The 12,305-nt window shown below is 44.2% G+C and overlaps 1 protein-coding gene across 3 annotated transcripts in view; it reads left to right on the top strand.

Moving 5' to 3' along the window:
* Positions 1–12,305, top strand: part of AMBRA1 (autophagy and beclin 1 regulator 1) — a 129,298-nt gene that overhangs the window by 11,561 nt on the left and 105,432 nt on the right. For 2 of the 3 annotated variants that reach the window (XM_048307293.1, XM_048307292.1), the window contains exons 4-7: positions 386–569; positions 1,237–1,409; positions 2,179–2,245; positions 2,839–4,298. In XM_048307293.1, the coding sequence (XP_048163250.1) occupies positions 386–569; positions 1,237–1,409; positions 2,179–2,245; positions 2,839–4,298 (1,884 nt within the window). The remainder of the gene's footprint in view (positions 1–385; positions 570–1,236; positions 1,410–2,178; positions 2,246–2,838; positions 4,299–12,305) is intronic. The other variant, XM_048307294.1, reaches the window with a different exon arrangement.

Genomic DNA, 12,305 nt, shown 5'->3' with positions numbered 1-12,305 from the left:
TGTGTACTGGAAGCAGAAATGGAGGTGGGATCTCTCATAGTATCACTTACTTTGACAGTGGTTGACATGGTGTGGAGAATTGGGAATATTTATTTGCCCCAGACTGTCACTCATGAGTGCCTTCTGAGCTGCATGTTCACTCTGACATTCAAGGTCAAGTTTGTGCTTGCAGATTCAGATGAGCTCATGTTTGCATGGACCCTGAAATCTGGCTACAGGAAGCTTTGTGACCACTGGTGAAACAGTAGCCTCTTACCCTTTGAGCTCTGTGTGGGAGAGCTGCTGGGTTAGGCGTGAACAGACCCTGTTGAGATGAAGCTAACCATGGTCTGATTTTGCTGTATTCTTCTCATGCTAATGTTTGTCATACCTTCTGCATTCCCAGGACCCTAATGGCTTCCACACATGTGAACCACAACATCTACATCACAGAGGTGAAAACGGGCAAGTGTGTTCATTCCTTGGTTGGACATCGCCGCACTCCCTGGTGTGTCACCTTCCATCCCACCATCCCAGGCCTCATTGCTTCAGGATGCCTAGATGGGGAGGTTAGAATTTGGGATTTACATGTAAGTCTTTCCTGAAACATATGTTCCTTTGATATTTGGTGGGTGGTGACTTTTTTTGGGTGAGTTTGTTTTCCAAATGTTACCTGGTAAGAGAGCTGTTTGGAAGTTTTTCTGGGACCTGTCTCTAAAAGCATAGAACAGACCATAGCCATCCTCTTCTGTCTAGAGAGGAGGTGACAGATTCTTCATTCAATCCTGCCAGGTAGGTCATACTTCTTAGCAGTGCCTGTTTCATTGATTACAGTGGTACAGGTAATGCTGGAGAACTTTGTACAAGGTGCCTGTTTAGCCTTTGTGAGAGACATACCATTTGTCATTCCACTGAGCATATCTGAACTGTTGATTAGAGGAGCTGCTGCTCTACCTAGTTTGGTGATTGGCACAGAGACAAAACACGTGGGCTTAGCTGGTTGCTTTGAAATGAAGGATTTTTACAGGCTGCTTGAGACACACTTACCTACAAAAATACATCTGTGGTCATTGTTGCAAGTAGCATTACATTCTAGACCTGGCACATGACCTTGTATGGGAACAGCTGTTGTTGTTGCCAAGGTAGCATGTCACTTCCAATGTCCTGGGCAGTCTGGGAGGCACGGCAAGTACATGGAAACTTAATGATTGCAAACTTTGTGATAAATTGCTTGTGGTTCTTGACCCTTCACTCTAGGGTGGAAGTGAGAGCTGGTTCACAGATAGCAACAATGCCATTGCATCGCTTGCTTTTCATCCTACGGCTCAGCTCTTGCTGATTGCTACTGCCAATGAGATACATTTCTGGGACTGGAGTCGTCGGGAGCCTTTTGCAGTGGTGAAAACAGCCAGTGAAATGGAGCGGGTCAGGTGAGCTCCTGCTTCTGGGTGAAGAGAACACTTGTATGTGAAAAATGGTCAGATTTGGGAAGTGTGTGTGAGGTTCCTCTGGGATGCTGCACCTTCTGCACTCAAGTAGTGGAGAGAAGTGTTGCTTGCAGCTCCTTGACTCAGCTGGTAGAAAACCAATTCTGTGGGTAGAAAGAAAAGCAATCGAAAGTCATAGATCAGCTTGGATGTTCATACTTGTAATAGGGCACGTGTCCATTAAATGCCCAGATCTACTTCATGTTGATTTGTCAGCTTAGTAATTAAACTTGTCAGCCACAAGGATGAGAAAACGCAGCAACTGCCTTAACAGAGTGCTGAGCTATTGCTTTGGCACACTTGTAGAGGACACTGGATTGCTGGAAACCTGATGCCTTCTTTTGAACAATTTAAAAGAAGACAATGATGTGATCTCTCCCTTTGTACCACATTCCATTTTGTAATATAAACGTGTATTCCTTTAAATTTTCTGGCTATTTCAATTGATACAGGAGTACTTACTTCCAGCTTTTAACTTTAGTGTAGTGTTGCTGTGGACTATAAAATCCTGCAATCTCCAGCTAGATAGGTACGTTTTGTTCTTCTTAATGCGTAAACTTTTTGACATCCTTCATAAAAAGGTGATGATAATGTAGTAATGTTCTCATTGCAAATATGTTGTGTGGGGTTTTGTTGCCTGCTGTGTTCAGCTTCCTGTGTCAATGTGGAATGTGAACTGATGATTGATGTTCTGGCGCTGCTTTTGTTTTAGGCTGGTACGGTTTGATCCCTTGGGACACTACTTGCTCACAGCGATTGTTAACCCTTCTAACCAGCAGGTAAGAGGAATGTCAGTACTTGTATTGACTGGCTAATTACAAGATACTCTTCGTATGTATGTACTTGAGCCCTAGTCTGTTTCTAAGCAGCCTCGTGCTTTTCTGAAAACCTGAGGTCTTCTTAAGCTGAGTTCTGTCTCACCTTGATTGGTCATGTCAATGTTCTTGTGTTATGTGCCTGGCTAATAAAGTGCTTTCCAAAATGTGTTTGTTTTGCCCTCTCTGTCTGACTAGTGGTGGGACAAACATCCCAATGGTCCTGCTCTTTCAGTTCTGTTGTGATGTTCTTTTGGATTTGAAGCTATTTGAGGTATTAACAATTCTCCCCTCAGCTGCTGACCCTCAGATGCTGATACTTCTGTTTGTATGAAGAGTGTATTGTGAAAGCTCACTGGGCTGTAGGAAGAGGTTGTCTAGATCCATAAAATGAACTTGGAAATCATCTCAACTGGTTTCCTCCAAGTCAAGGCCTTTAGGAAGGGACGTAACACATCCTTTAATCTGTCTGGGCTGGTAGCTGACTTTCTGCAGTTTATTTGGAGGTATAGGATTTTGCCTTGAGGTGCCTGAACTTTGACTGTTTCTTTCTGCAGAGCGATGAGGAAGTGGAAATCTCCGTGGACAGCACAGAGATGCCTCATTATCGTCAGCGCGCTATCCTTCCGTCTCAGCCTGTGAGGCGCACGCCCCTCCTCCACAACTTCCTGCACATGTTGTCCTCCCGCTCCTCTGGCATACAGGTGGGAGAGCAAAACAGTGTTCAAGACTCTGCTACCCCATCCCCTCCACCGCCTCCACCACCACCACCTCCGCCTCCAGCCAGTGAGAACACAAGGGCATCTGTCTATAACAGGCTCCGGGAGCGAGTCAGCTATCCCACAGCAGAGTGCTGCCAGCACCTGGGGATGTTGTGCCTTTGCAGCCGATGCTCTAGTGCAAGACTTCCTTCTTCTCTCTTCCCACACCAGGAAAACGCACCCTCCACGTCTTCTGGGGCCACTGGCACTTCCTTCTCCTCTGTGCAGACAGAGCCTTATCAACCCCCAGAGCAGGCATCTGTAGTGCAGGAGGAGCAGGGGATACTTAACAGGCCCTCTGCTTTCAGCACAGTTCAGAGCAGCACTGCTGGCAACACCCTGCGCAACCTTAGCCTGGGCCCCACACGGCGGTCCCTCAGCGGGTCCTTGGCAGGCCACCAGTCCCGGTACCAACAGTCTGCGAGAGAGATGGCTTCAGGCTTGGGTGGGTCTGACTGGTCCAGGACAGTGCTGAACATGAGCTCTCGGTCCGAGCTGGAAGCCATGCCTCCCCCTAGGACCAGTGCCTCCTCCGTGAGCTTGCTGTCCGTGCTCAGACAGCAGGAGGGAGGTTCCCAGGCATCAGTCTATACCTCTGCAACAGAAGGGAGGGGCTTTCTGGCCCCAGGGGCTGAGGTGAACAGTGGTAGCAGTGCTGGCCCGAGCAATCCGGCCAGCATTCGTAATGAGCTCCATTGTGATTTGAGGCGATTCTTCCTGGAATATGACCGGCTTCAGGAGTTAGATCAGGGGATTGGTGGGGAGCCCAGCCAGTCGCAACAGGCTCAAGAAATGCTCAACAACAACATTGAGCCTGATCGACCGGGTCCCTCCCATCAGCAGACTCCACAAAGCAATGAAAACAATTCCAATTTGTCCCGGGGTCACCTGAACCGCTGTCGTGCTTGTCATAACCTGCTGACCTTTAACAATGACACACTGCGCTGGGAAAGAAGCACGCCTAGCTACACACCAGGGCAGGTCCAAAGCACATTTGAGGGTGTGCCTCCAAATACCAGCCAGGTGCAGCCTGCAGAGAGAACCGAGGGCAGAGCTCCTGCCTCTAGCAGACTGCAGCTGGGCAGCTCTTCCACCCCGCAGGAGGAGAGGACCGTGGGAGTGGTCTTTAACCAGGAGACGGGGCACTGGGAAAGAGTTTACAGCCAGTCGGCTTCAAGCAGACCTGGGAATGTATCACAGGAGGCCTTAAACCAGGAAATGCCTGAGGAAAGCTCAGAGGAGGATTCACTCAGGAGGTAAGATACATGCTTGCCCTTCCTCCTCTATTTTTTCTTAAACCTTTCCCATCTAGTCTGAGGTTTTTCAGTATTTTCAGAGTTAAAAACCTTTTCTCATAAGGTTGTGTGCTATTCGTGTAGATGAAAATAGAGATGTTGGTGTTGATGTGTTTATAGCTGCCATTGTCATGCTGCAGATGGGTTCTGAAGATTGTTAAGGGCAGAGACTGGACCTCTCAATGGTAGTACAGACAGGCAAAAGAATGGGCTCTTGCAGCAGATCTCTGGGGTGAGCTGTGCTCCTGGTGTTTGCCAGACCCTGCAGAAGGGTGAAAACACAGGATTCATTAATGCTGTCCTTTGTGCCCCCCATCACACACCCTATCATCACGTGCTACACATGGAGACTCTGCCCAGGGCTGGTGTGGAAAACTGGTCACGAGTAAGTTGTTAAGTTAAAAGGGTTAACAATAATTTTCTTCGTGTTGCCCAGAGGGGAAAAAAGTCAAAGCTCTGTGTCAGTGGTTTGGGTATATGCAGTTGGTTTCCCCTTGATAAGAGAGGTAAGTTTTCAGAGTGGCTCCTGTTGACCTGAGCTGGTTGGGGACATGGTTGGGGACATGCTGATCACTGAAAATTTTAGGCTTTGCTGTCTTGTTTTTTAAGAAGGTGATTCTTTTTTTGGAAGGATATTTTTCTTCTGCTTCAGATATGTTACAAGAAACAGGATAAGCTAAATTGAACTTGCATCAGGAAAGATCTTTCCTTTATGTGAAAGTGTCTTCACTGGCTTGTGTGGATGATATAGCTACATTGGTACTTGGGATAGGGTTTCCATACTGGGTTTCAGTTTCACATCTTCTCTGTCAAGTGGTTTGTGCTCTCACCAGAGGAAAGGTCCAGTCTTACTGTTTCTCTGAAACAGATGCTTTGAGCTGTAGAAAAGCAAAATTTCCAGGTTGGATGCAGATGTAACTAACGAAGAAGGGTTTGCGCACAGGAGTGCCTGAGGAAAGGGAATTCTTTCCTCTGTCCTGCAGATAAGCTGATTATACTGAGGCTGGAACAGTGACTGCCTTTCTTGTTGCTGTAGTTGCATAGCAAATAAGTGGTGGTGGTCATAAAATTATTCATCTCTTTCTAAATCCTTGCCATAGTTTTTTTTCATAGCCTGCCGTAATGAGAGTCTCAAGCTGATTACATGGTAGGTACTGCTTGGGCCTGAACTTAGCTACTGTTAATTTAAGTCAGATATCCTCTTGTCCCCTATTAAAAGGCATAAAAGTGAGAAGGAGCTGACAAAGTTAGCTTTAAAATGGCACTTGAGTAAGTCTTGAGTTATCTTTCTTTTGAAATAGTGGTACATACTTACATCATCTCCACTGTGTCTTGTTTTCTGGGATGAGTCACTGTAGTGGCAGAAGTAACGGGGCAAATAACCTTCTTATTGATCAGGCAGTTGGCACATATTTGGACAGTGAGATGTAGTGAGATATGTAGATATGATCTTTTCTGTGGTAACTGTATAATTTAAAAATGCCCTGAGGCATATAATTCAATCCACCCCAGCCTGCAGGAGTCTAACAGCTACAGTCCCTATGACTGAATCTCTGGGTCACTTTGCCTGTCATCCATGGTGGTTGCTGCTGCCTGCTCCAGTCACTGTAGCATTGGTGAAGGGTTACTTGCCTACCTGGTCATAAACCAGGAGCAAACAGGTGCTTTTTGCTGTGACTTCTAATTTGGAGTGTGTAGTTTGAAGCATGAGCTTAATTCCAGAGGAATTCCTGTAAGATGAAACCTTTAGTGAAACCTTTCTGGCAGAGGTTGTTGAGAATCTTCTAGGGACTCTTGTTTTCCCAGTCTCCTGCTTCTGTTGTCAGGCCTTTCAAAAGAACAGGCATGGCTTTCAAAAGAACAGGGGCTTCTGCTTTCCTTCTATCTGAAGTTAAGGTTATCTGTAGAGTTCTGAGGTAAGAAGCTGGAAGCAGTGGGCAGTCTGGTATTAAATGCTTGTGGCAATTTCCTTGAAGTAAAACTTCATTTCCTTTCTTGTTAAACACATCAGGTGGGCTTGGGGCTTTATGAAATCTTTTCCCTTAAAAGGAACCTATGCAGGATAGCTGTGTCCTGCAGGTATAATTTTCTGCCATTTTCTAATTAGCTGTTTATATTTTTCTTTGTAGAATGTGGTAAATGAGATTAGCTCTGTTGGGTTAGAGCATGGTGCTAATAACACCAAGGCTGTGGGTTCAATCCCCATACAGGCCATTTACTTAAGAGCTGGGCTTGATCATCCTTGTGGGTCCCTTCCAACTCAGAATATCCTGTGAATCTATTAACAAGTCAGCAAGCACCCACTTACCTAAATTTTGCATAGAACGAACATCCTCACACCAAGACTTCATGTCTCCCAGACCTAGGGCGTGCTTTCACAATGGGAAGTGCTGGAACCACTTCTGCACAGCAGAGTCCAAAATGTCTGTTAACCTTTGGAGCTGCAGAAGCCTGCAAAGATGGGGGCTAAGAGTCCTGAGATATAAGCTATGTAACGCTCAAAGTGCTGAGGAAATAGAAGGGGGAGGATAAGCCTTCAAACCTGAGGGTACAAGTGGTAACTGCAGACACACTTCCAATCAATGTAATTTTGTGCCTATCAGCCTCTGGTTAATTCTTAGTGTTGCAATCCAAGATGTGCTCATAACCTGTTTTATAATTCTGTTCTTCTTTGTCTCTCCATTAGATGTCCTCATTGGGCAATTGAGCTCTGTATTGTAAGGTTAGCCGAAAAATGTAAGATAAAAATTGTATGTGAAAACTGTATGTTCTCATTCGCTGTCCATGGGCAGGATTCATTCCCTGACATGGCTTTCCTGGTTGAGAAGTAGCTTTCTGGGAAAACATTGCCATTGAGGGTCAATTAAGTTAATAGGGTAGTTTAGTGAAGGCTGTTCTTTGAATTCTGTTTATGTAACTGTGTCAGCTGGGCAAGAAGAGAATTCTGCTCATTCTGATGGTACTCGGCTAATTATCTTGGACTAATCACAAAAGCATTAATAAGCAGGTAATGACACTATTCCTAACTGACAGCTCTGGCCCCTCTGTTAGGAGAAGCATGTCACTGGGAACCTCAGCAATACAAGCAGTCCTGTCTCAGCTTAGCCTGAAAGCAGTGTGGCATTGAGCTGTGTGCTTCTTGAAGTTGTGCTGGTGAGGCATGAATTTGGGGAAGGTTTATGGTCTACGTTAAGCAAAAGTTTGTGAGACTGAGCTGCAGCTTTTTGGAGGTTCTCCAGGCTGATCTCAGTAATTCAAATATGGGGGGTTTCCCCCTGTGGATGTCTTTGCCTCACTTTTAATATCAAAGTGAAAAGAATCTCAGAAATCTCTGAAGTTGCCATGTGAAATGTGCTGCATAAAATTGGTCATGAGAAGGTATTAGAAAGATGTGGATGAAGGAAGGATAACTGAGCAACAGATGATAGCTAGTTTAATTTTTTAATAGCTACCTGTTAATTTAAAAATGGGTTGAGGCAGTATTGTATTAATACTGTAATCTCAGTGTGGGAACCTCTAAGTACTTTAAGCCATTGTTGCTGTGTGGGCCAATTCAGGTTGATAATGAAAAGTTGAACAGGGAATGAAAGAGGATTCTTATAGTCAGCTGCTTGTTTGAGAGGAGCTGGTGCCACCTTCTTAAGACAGTGATACACAGAATCTAGCAGTGATCTCTGCTGAAATATGTATCAGTTCATCAGTTAATGCTAGGTACAGTGCAATGCTGACTAATAAAACTGATGCAGATTTTCTCTTTGGCTATTTCAGTATGACACAAGTGACATTTACAGAATTAGTGTGGGGTTTTTAGAAAAAAAAAAGGAAAGTAATTAGGTTATAAATTTATTTTTGTTTCTGAGTTCTGGTATTTGAGTTCCACAGTATTTGTGGAATGGATGCAAGGAGCAAGTAGTGACGTGTGTCCCTGTTAACATATTTCAAACCTTACTCTGTGAAACAATTCTTATAGATGGGGAAAAGAAGGAAGAGGAAAATAGTTCTCTATAGATTTAACTTCTTATAATACATGAAGGGGACAATTTTGATATGGTTTACCTGTTTATTGTGTCTAGAGATTTCAGTACATTATTGCAAATGAAAGCTGTGCTCTGTCCTATTGCCAGGCAGGTTTGCATGAAACTTATGCTTCACAAAGAAATGCTTATTATCCGTATTCTTCCACGAAGAAGCTTTGTCTGGCAATTATGTTAAACTTCTCTAACCACTCCACTGCACTCATTCCAGAGGTCAAATTCTGTAGGCTGTGGTATGAGTAACTCCGTGGCTGCATTTTATGAATGCATAACATTTTCACCTTGCCTCACCTATTTAGTTTGACAGACAAGATACATTATTGAAGTTATCTGAAAATCTGAGAAGTCTTTTGAACCGTCCTGGGTGACACTTTAGTCATGCATACAGGCAGAAAGGAGTGAGCGAATTTTTGTCTGGAGACTCTTGTATAAACTCCTTTATTTTGTTTGTGAGTGTATAAAAGGCACACATTTGGTGTGTTTTAGTCTGTTGGATGCACTGTGCACAAATGACAGGTGAAACCAGCTTCCCTGGACCCATCTGACAGGGTCCAGGGACAAATTTGTGTCTTTCATTTTGTCAGGTCTCATTTGAGGACTCTGGTCCCTCCTGCGTTGTTCTTGCTATGTGATGTGAACCCAGTTACATATAGTACAGTGACTCCAGCTCATCTCGTTTCTCTTCGGTGTTGATGGCCTTTCTGGCCACACAAAGCTCTTCTTACATCAGCTATGACTAACACCTAGTCTGCTCCCCTTTGAATTTTTCAGACCTTATTTCCATATTGCTTTGCTGCCACAAGGGGGTAATGTTGCTTCTGCTCCTTTCTGTCTCCTTTCAGAACCTAAAAGTTTCCGAGTTCTTGTATGAAGGGTAGCTTGAGGACCCTCCACACTCCTGAACGGCAGCTTATCTCTGTAGTTACCGTACATTTGCAAGTTCTTCAGTGTTTGGAGAAAGGCGTGAATACAGGGACCCAGACGGGAAATGGCTCTGATACAGAGTGCAAGCAAGGGAGGAGCTTATCCTTTTAGCTTTTTTAAGGGTTTGAAAGAGATAGATGTGGGTCTGAGGTGAGACAGGTATTTTGTCTTCCTCATATGTAAATGCTCATGAGTTAGAGCTCTAAAAGACCTCGACAACTTTGTAGAATTCGTCTGGACTTCTTGCTTATTGCCTACCAAGCCTGGAGCAAAGCTTTCTTTGTAGTCTGCCTTCTCAAAGGTTTTGTTTTCATTTTAATGGTTGTTCACCCCCTTGGACGACTTTTGTAATATGGAGCTTGTTTTCTGGAGGATTGCTTGGCAGATGTTTTTTGGAGTCTGGGCAGTCACCTTTTCCCCCCCGGAGCTCTGTTTTCTTCTTCAAGTATGCCTTGCGCTATTACCTAAATTTTGGAGCTTTTCCATAAGAAGGCAAGGAATATGTTTGAGGATTTTTTGTGTTGGGTGTGGTTTTTTTTCTAGTGCAAATAGGTATGGCTTGCTCAAGGCCTTGAGGGGATGCCTCTTCTGGTTCTAAGTTGTAGATACAGTGCTGACTTGTGGTCGAACTGGGACCAGTCCATGGTTAAAGTAGATGGACAAGGTAGGAGCACCCGCATTCCTGCCCAACAGTGGTCAGTGCTGTATATTAAATGGAAAAGAGTACAGTCACTTCTGCAGCATTTGTTCCTGAGTTTGTGCTGGAGCCTGAGTTTTGTATGTGCAGCTCTGGCTTCTGACATAAATGACCAAGGCTAATCGGATCTCTGCATGTATTGACTTCTGGTAGTTTTCTCACTGTGCAAAGCACTGAATGAAAGGGTGTATGTCGCTCATATCCTTGATTTAAAAACTAAACAACCAGAGCACTTCCTTGTCCCCTGCCGTGGATGCAGAGTTGCCTAGGAAGAGACAGTTCTGTGACTGGCATTTACCATCAAAATCAGAGAGGAGGATAGTGCTACTCACTTTACTATTTGGGGGAGAGGAACTAAAGCGGAAGGGAATTACCTTATATAAAGCTACAAAATGTGTTTTGTGGTGGAGAAAAGAATACACACCTAGTGTATTCTGCCTTTTTTTGTTCCATTCCTTATTTAGCAATATCACTGTAGTTACTACTGTTTTCCTAGTTACTTGCAGCAGCTGTGGCTTGCTTATTCAAGTGTTTAATATATATTGTGGTGTTGAGTTCACAGAGAAAGGGAGGCTTGAGCAGGAGAGGGGCACACCTGAGCTGTGGAGAAGAGGCAGCAGTATCTGGTGCTGGCTGCTCAGACTGCAGATCAGTGGGAATGTGGCCGGTGCTAAATCTGAACAGACCTACCCAACATAATTTTCCTGACTGTTTTTGTTCAGACCCATTACTGGTGGAAACCTTGCTAGCCTTGTGGCCTGGCATTTGTAGTTTGGGCTCAGTATTTTGTTTAAAGTTATGGTGTGTAGACCTTACCGGTACTGTGGAAGGAAAGATTTTTCTGACAAGTCTTGGAGCCTCCATGTACACTGTGATAGTTTTGGAAGAGTTTATGCTGTGCTGTTTTCAGGCTTGGTAAGAAATAATTCCAAAGATGCTTTGTTAAAATTCTTGAAAATGGTGGCGATAGAGATAAGTAATATCTCAGCAGTCAGTGGGAGTGCTGGGGTAAACAGAAGTTATAAATGGATTTGCAAGCAGAGACAAGAGGTTTGGGTTTGTGCTTGGGAAGACGTGCTTGTTGAGGGTAGAAAGCCAGAACTGTGGGGTGTGGGAATGATTTCTGTAAATGTTAACCAGGGCACAAGAGTGAACAAAGACCTAATTTGTCTGTTGTGAACATAAAGTGAAATGATAGTCTGAGAGTGACATGAGCATTTAGACATGATAATTAGCAGTGTTTATATGTGAGATGTGCAAGCTGTGGACTAACTTGGTGAGTATCGTTTGCTTGGCTTTTACTAAAACTGAAAAATACAAATTAGTTTTATCATGAGACTGACATAAAAACATAGCCTGAACTATAGGAGAGGTTGCCATGATACCTAAATGGTCAGTTAATGCCTTTGAGCTCTGAGGTTATTACTGTCGCCTTCCAGCTTTGTGGGCTTTTTTCCAGACCGAGCCTGCTGTCTCTTTGTGGGCAGGAAAGACTCTTTTACTGAAGTTCTAGAAGTTTGAGCTCTTTCGTATGCTGCTAGTTATGCAGAAGAACAAGTGAAAGAAGTGCCTGTTTTCTTGCACAAATATTCCTTCCCTGCCTTTGGTAGTTTCCTGATTTAAGACCAATGTAAGGTTGCTAGAGCTCTATTCTTCTTCACTGAGAGTTGGTGGGCGAGAAAAGTGATGCCTGGTGCTTTCAATCTTGCAGTAACTAATAGAGGACACTCCCTGCTGCCGAGTTTCCCCCCAGTGCTTTGGAAAGCTGGACATGTATCTGCGGCCTTCGCCAAACTTGCAGCAAGGCGCAAGCTGCTTTTTCTTGGTCTGAATTTAAATATACAGCAATGACTGTAGCAGACTAAAAGAGATTCTTTTCTCCATGTTCCTCTTGTAACAGCTTGACTTACAAACTAGGCAGGTATAGAAATAACTCTGCTTTCTCAAATACCTTTATGGTATTTTCCCATTTCAACCACTGCCCTTCTCCCACCCCTCTTCTTAGTAGTCTAGGCCTAGCAGTGAGGAGTTCACCTATAAAAGAAATGGGTAAAGTTTGTTCCTCTGCAATCTTCAGGCAACAGAAGCCTCTTTCCCTACAAGTGTCTTTTCTGTGGGAACTGTTCTGGAATTTCACCTGCTGCAGTGTGGCAGCAAGGGAACTTACTAAATTTGGATTAAAGTGATGTTTTAATGAGAATGAAAGAGGTATGTGCTTCCAAAGTGGCCTTTAATTTTGCTTCTGTTGAGATCTAGACTTGGGTGGGGTTTGGGGGTTTTTTGGTGGTGGTTTTCTCTGTGTGTGTATGGTTT

The sequence above is a fragment of the Corvus hawaiiensis genome, chromosome 6 (genome assembly GCF_020740725.1).
Source record: "Corvus hawaiiensis isolate bCorHaw1 chromosome 6, bCorHaw1.pri.cur, whole genome shotgun sequence".
NCBI lineage: Eukaryota > Metazoa > Chordata > Aves > Passeriformes > Corvidae > Corvus > Corvus hawaiiensis.
The sequence above is the reverse complement of the archived record's forward strand: the minus strand, read 5'-3'. Positions and strand labels throughout refer to the sequence as shown.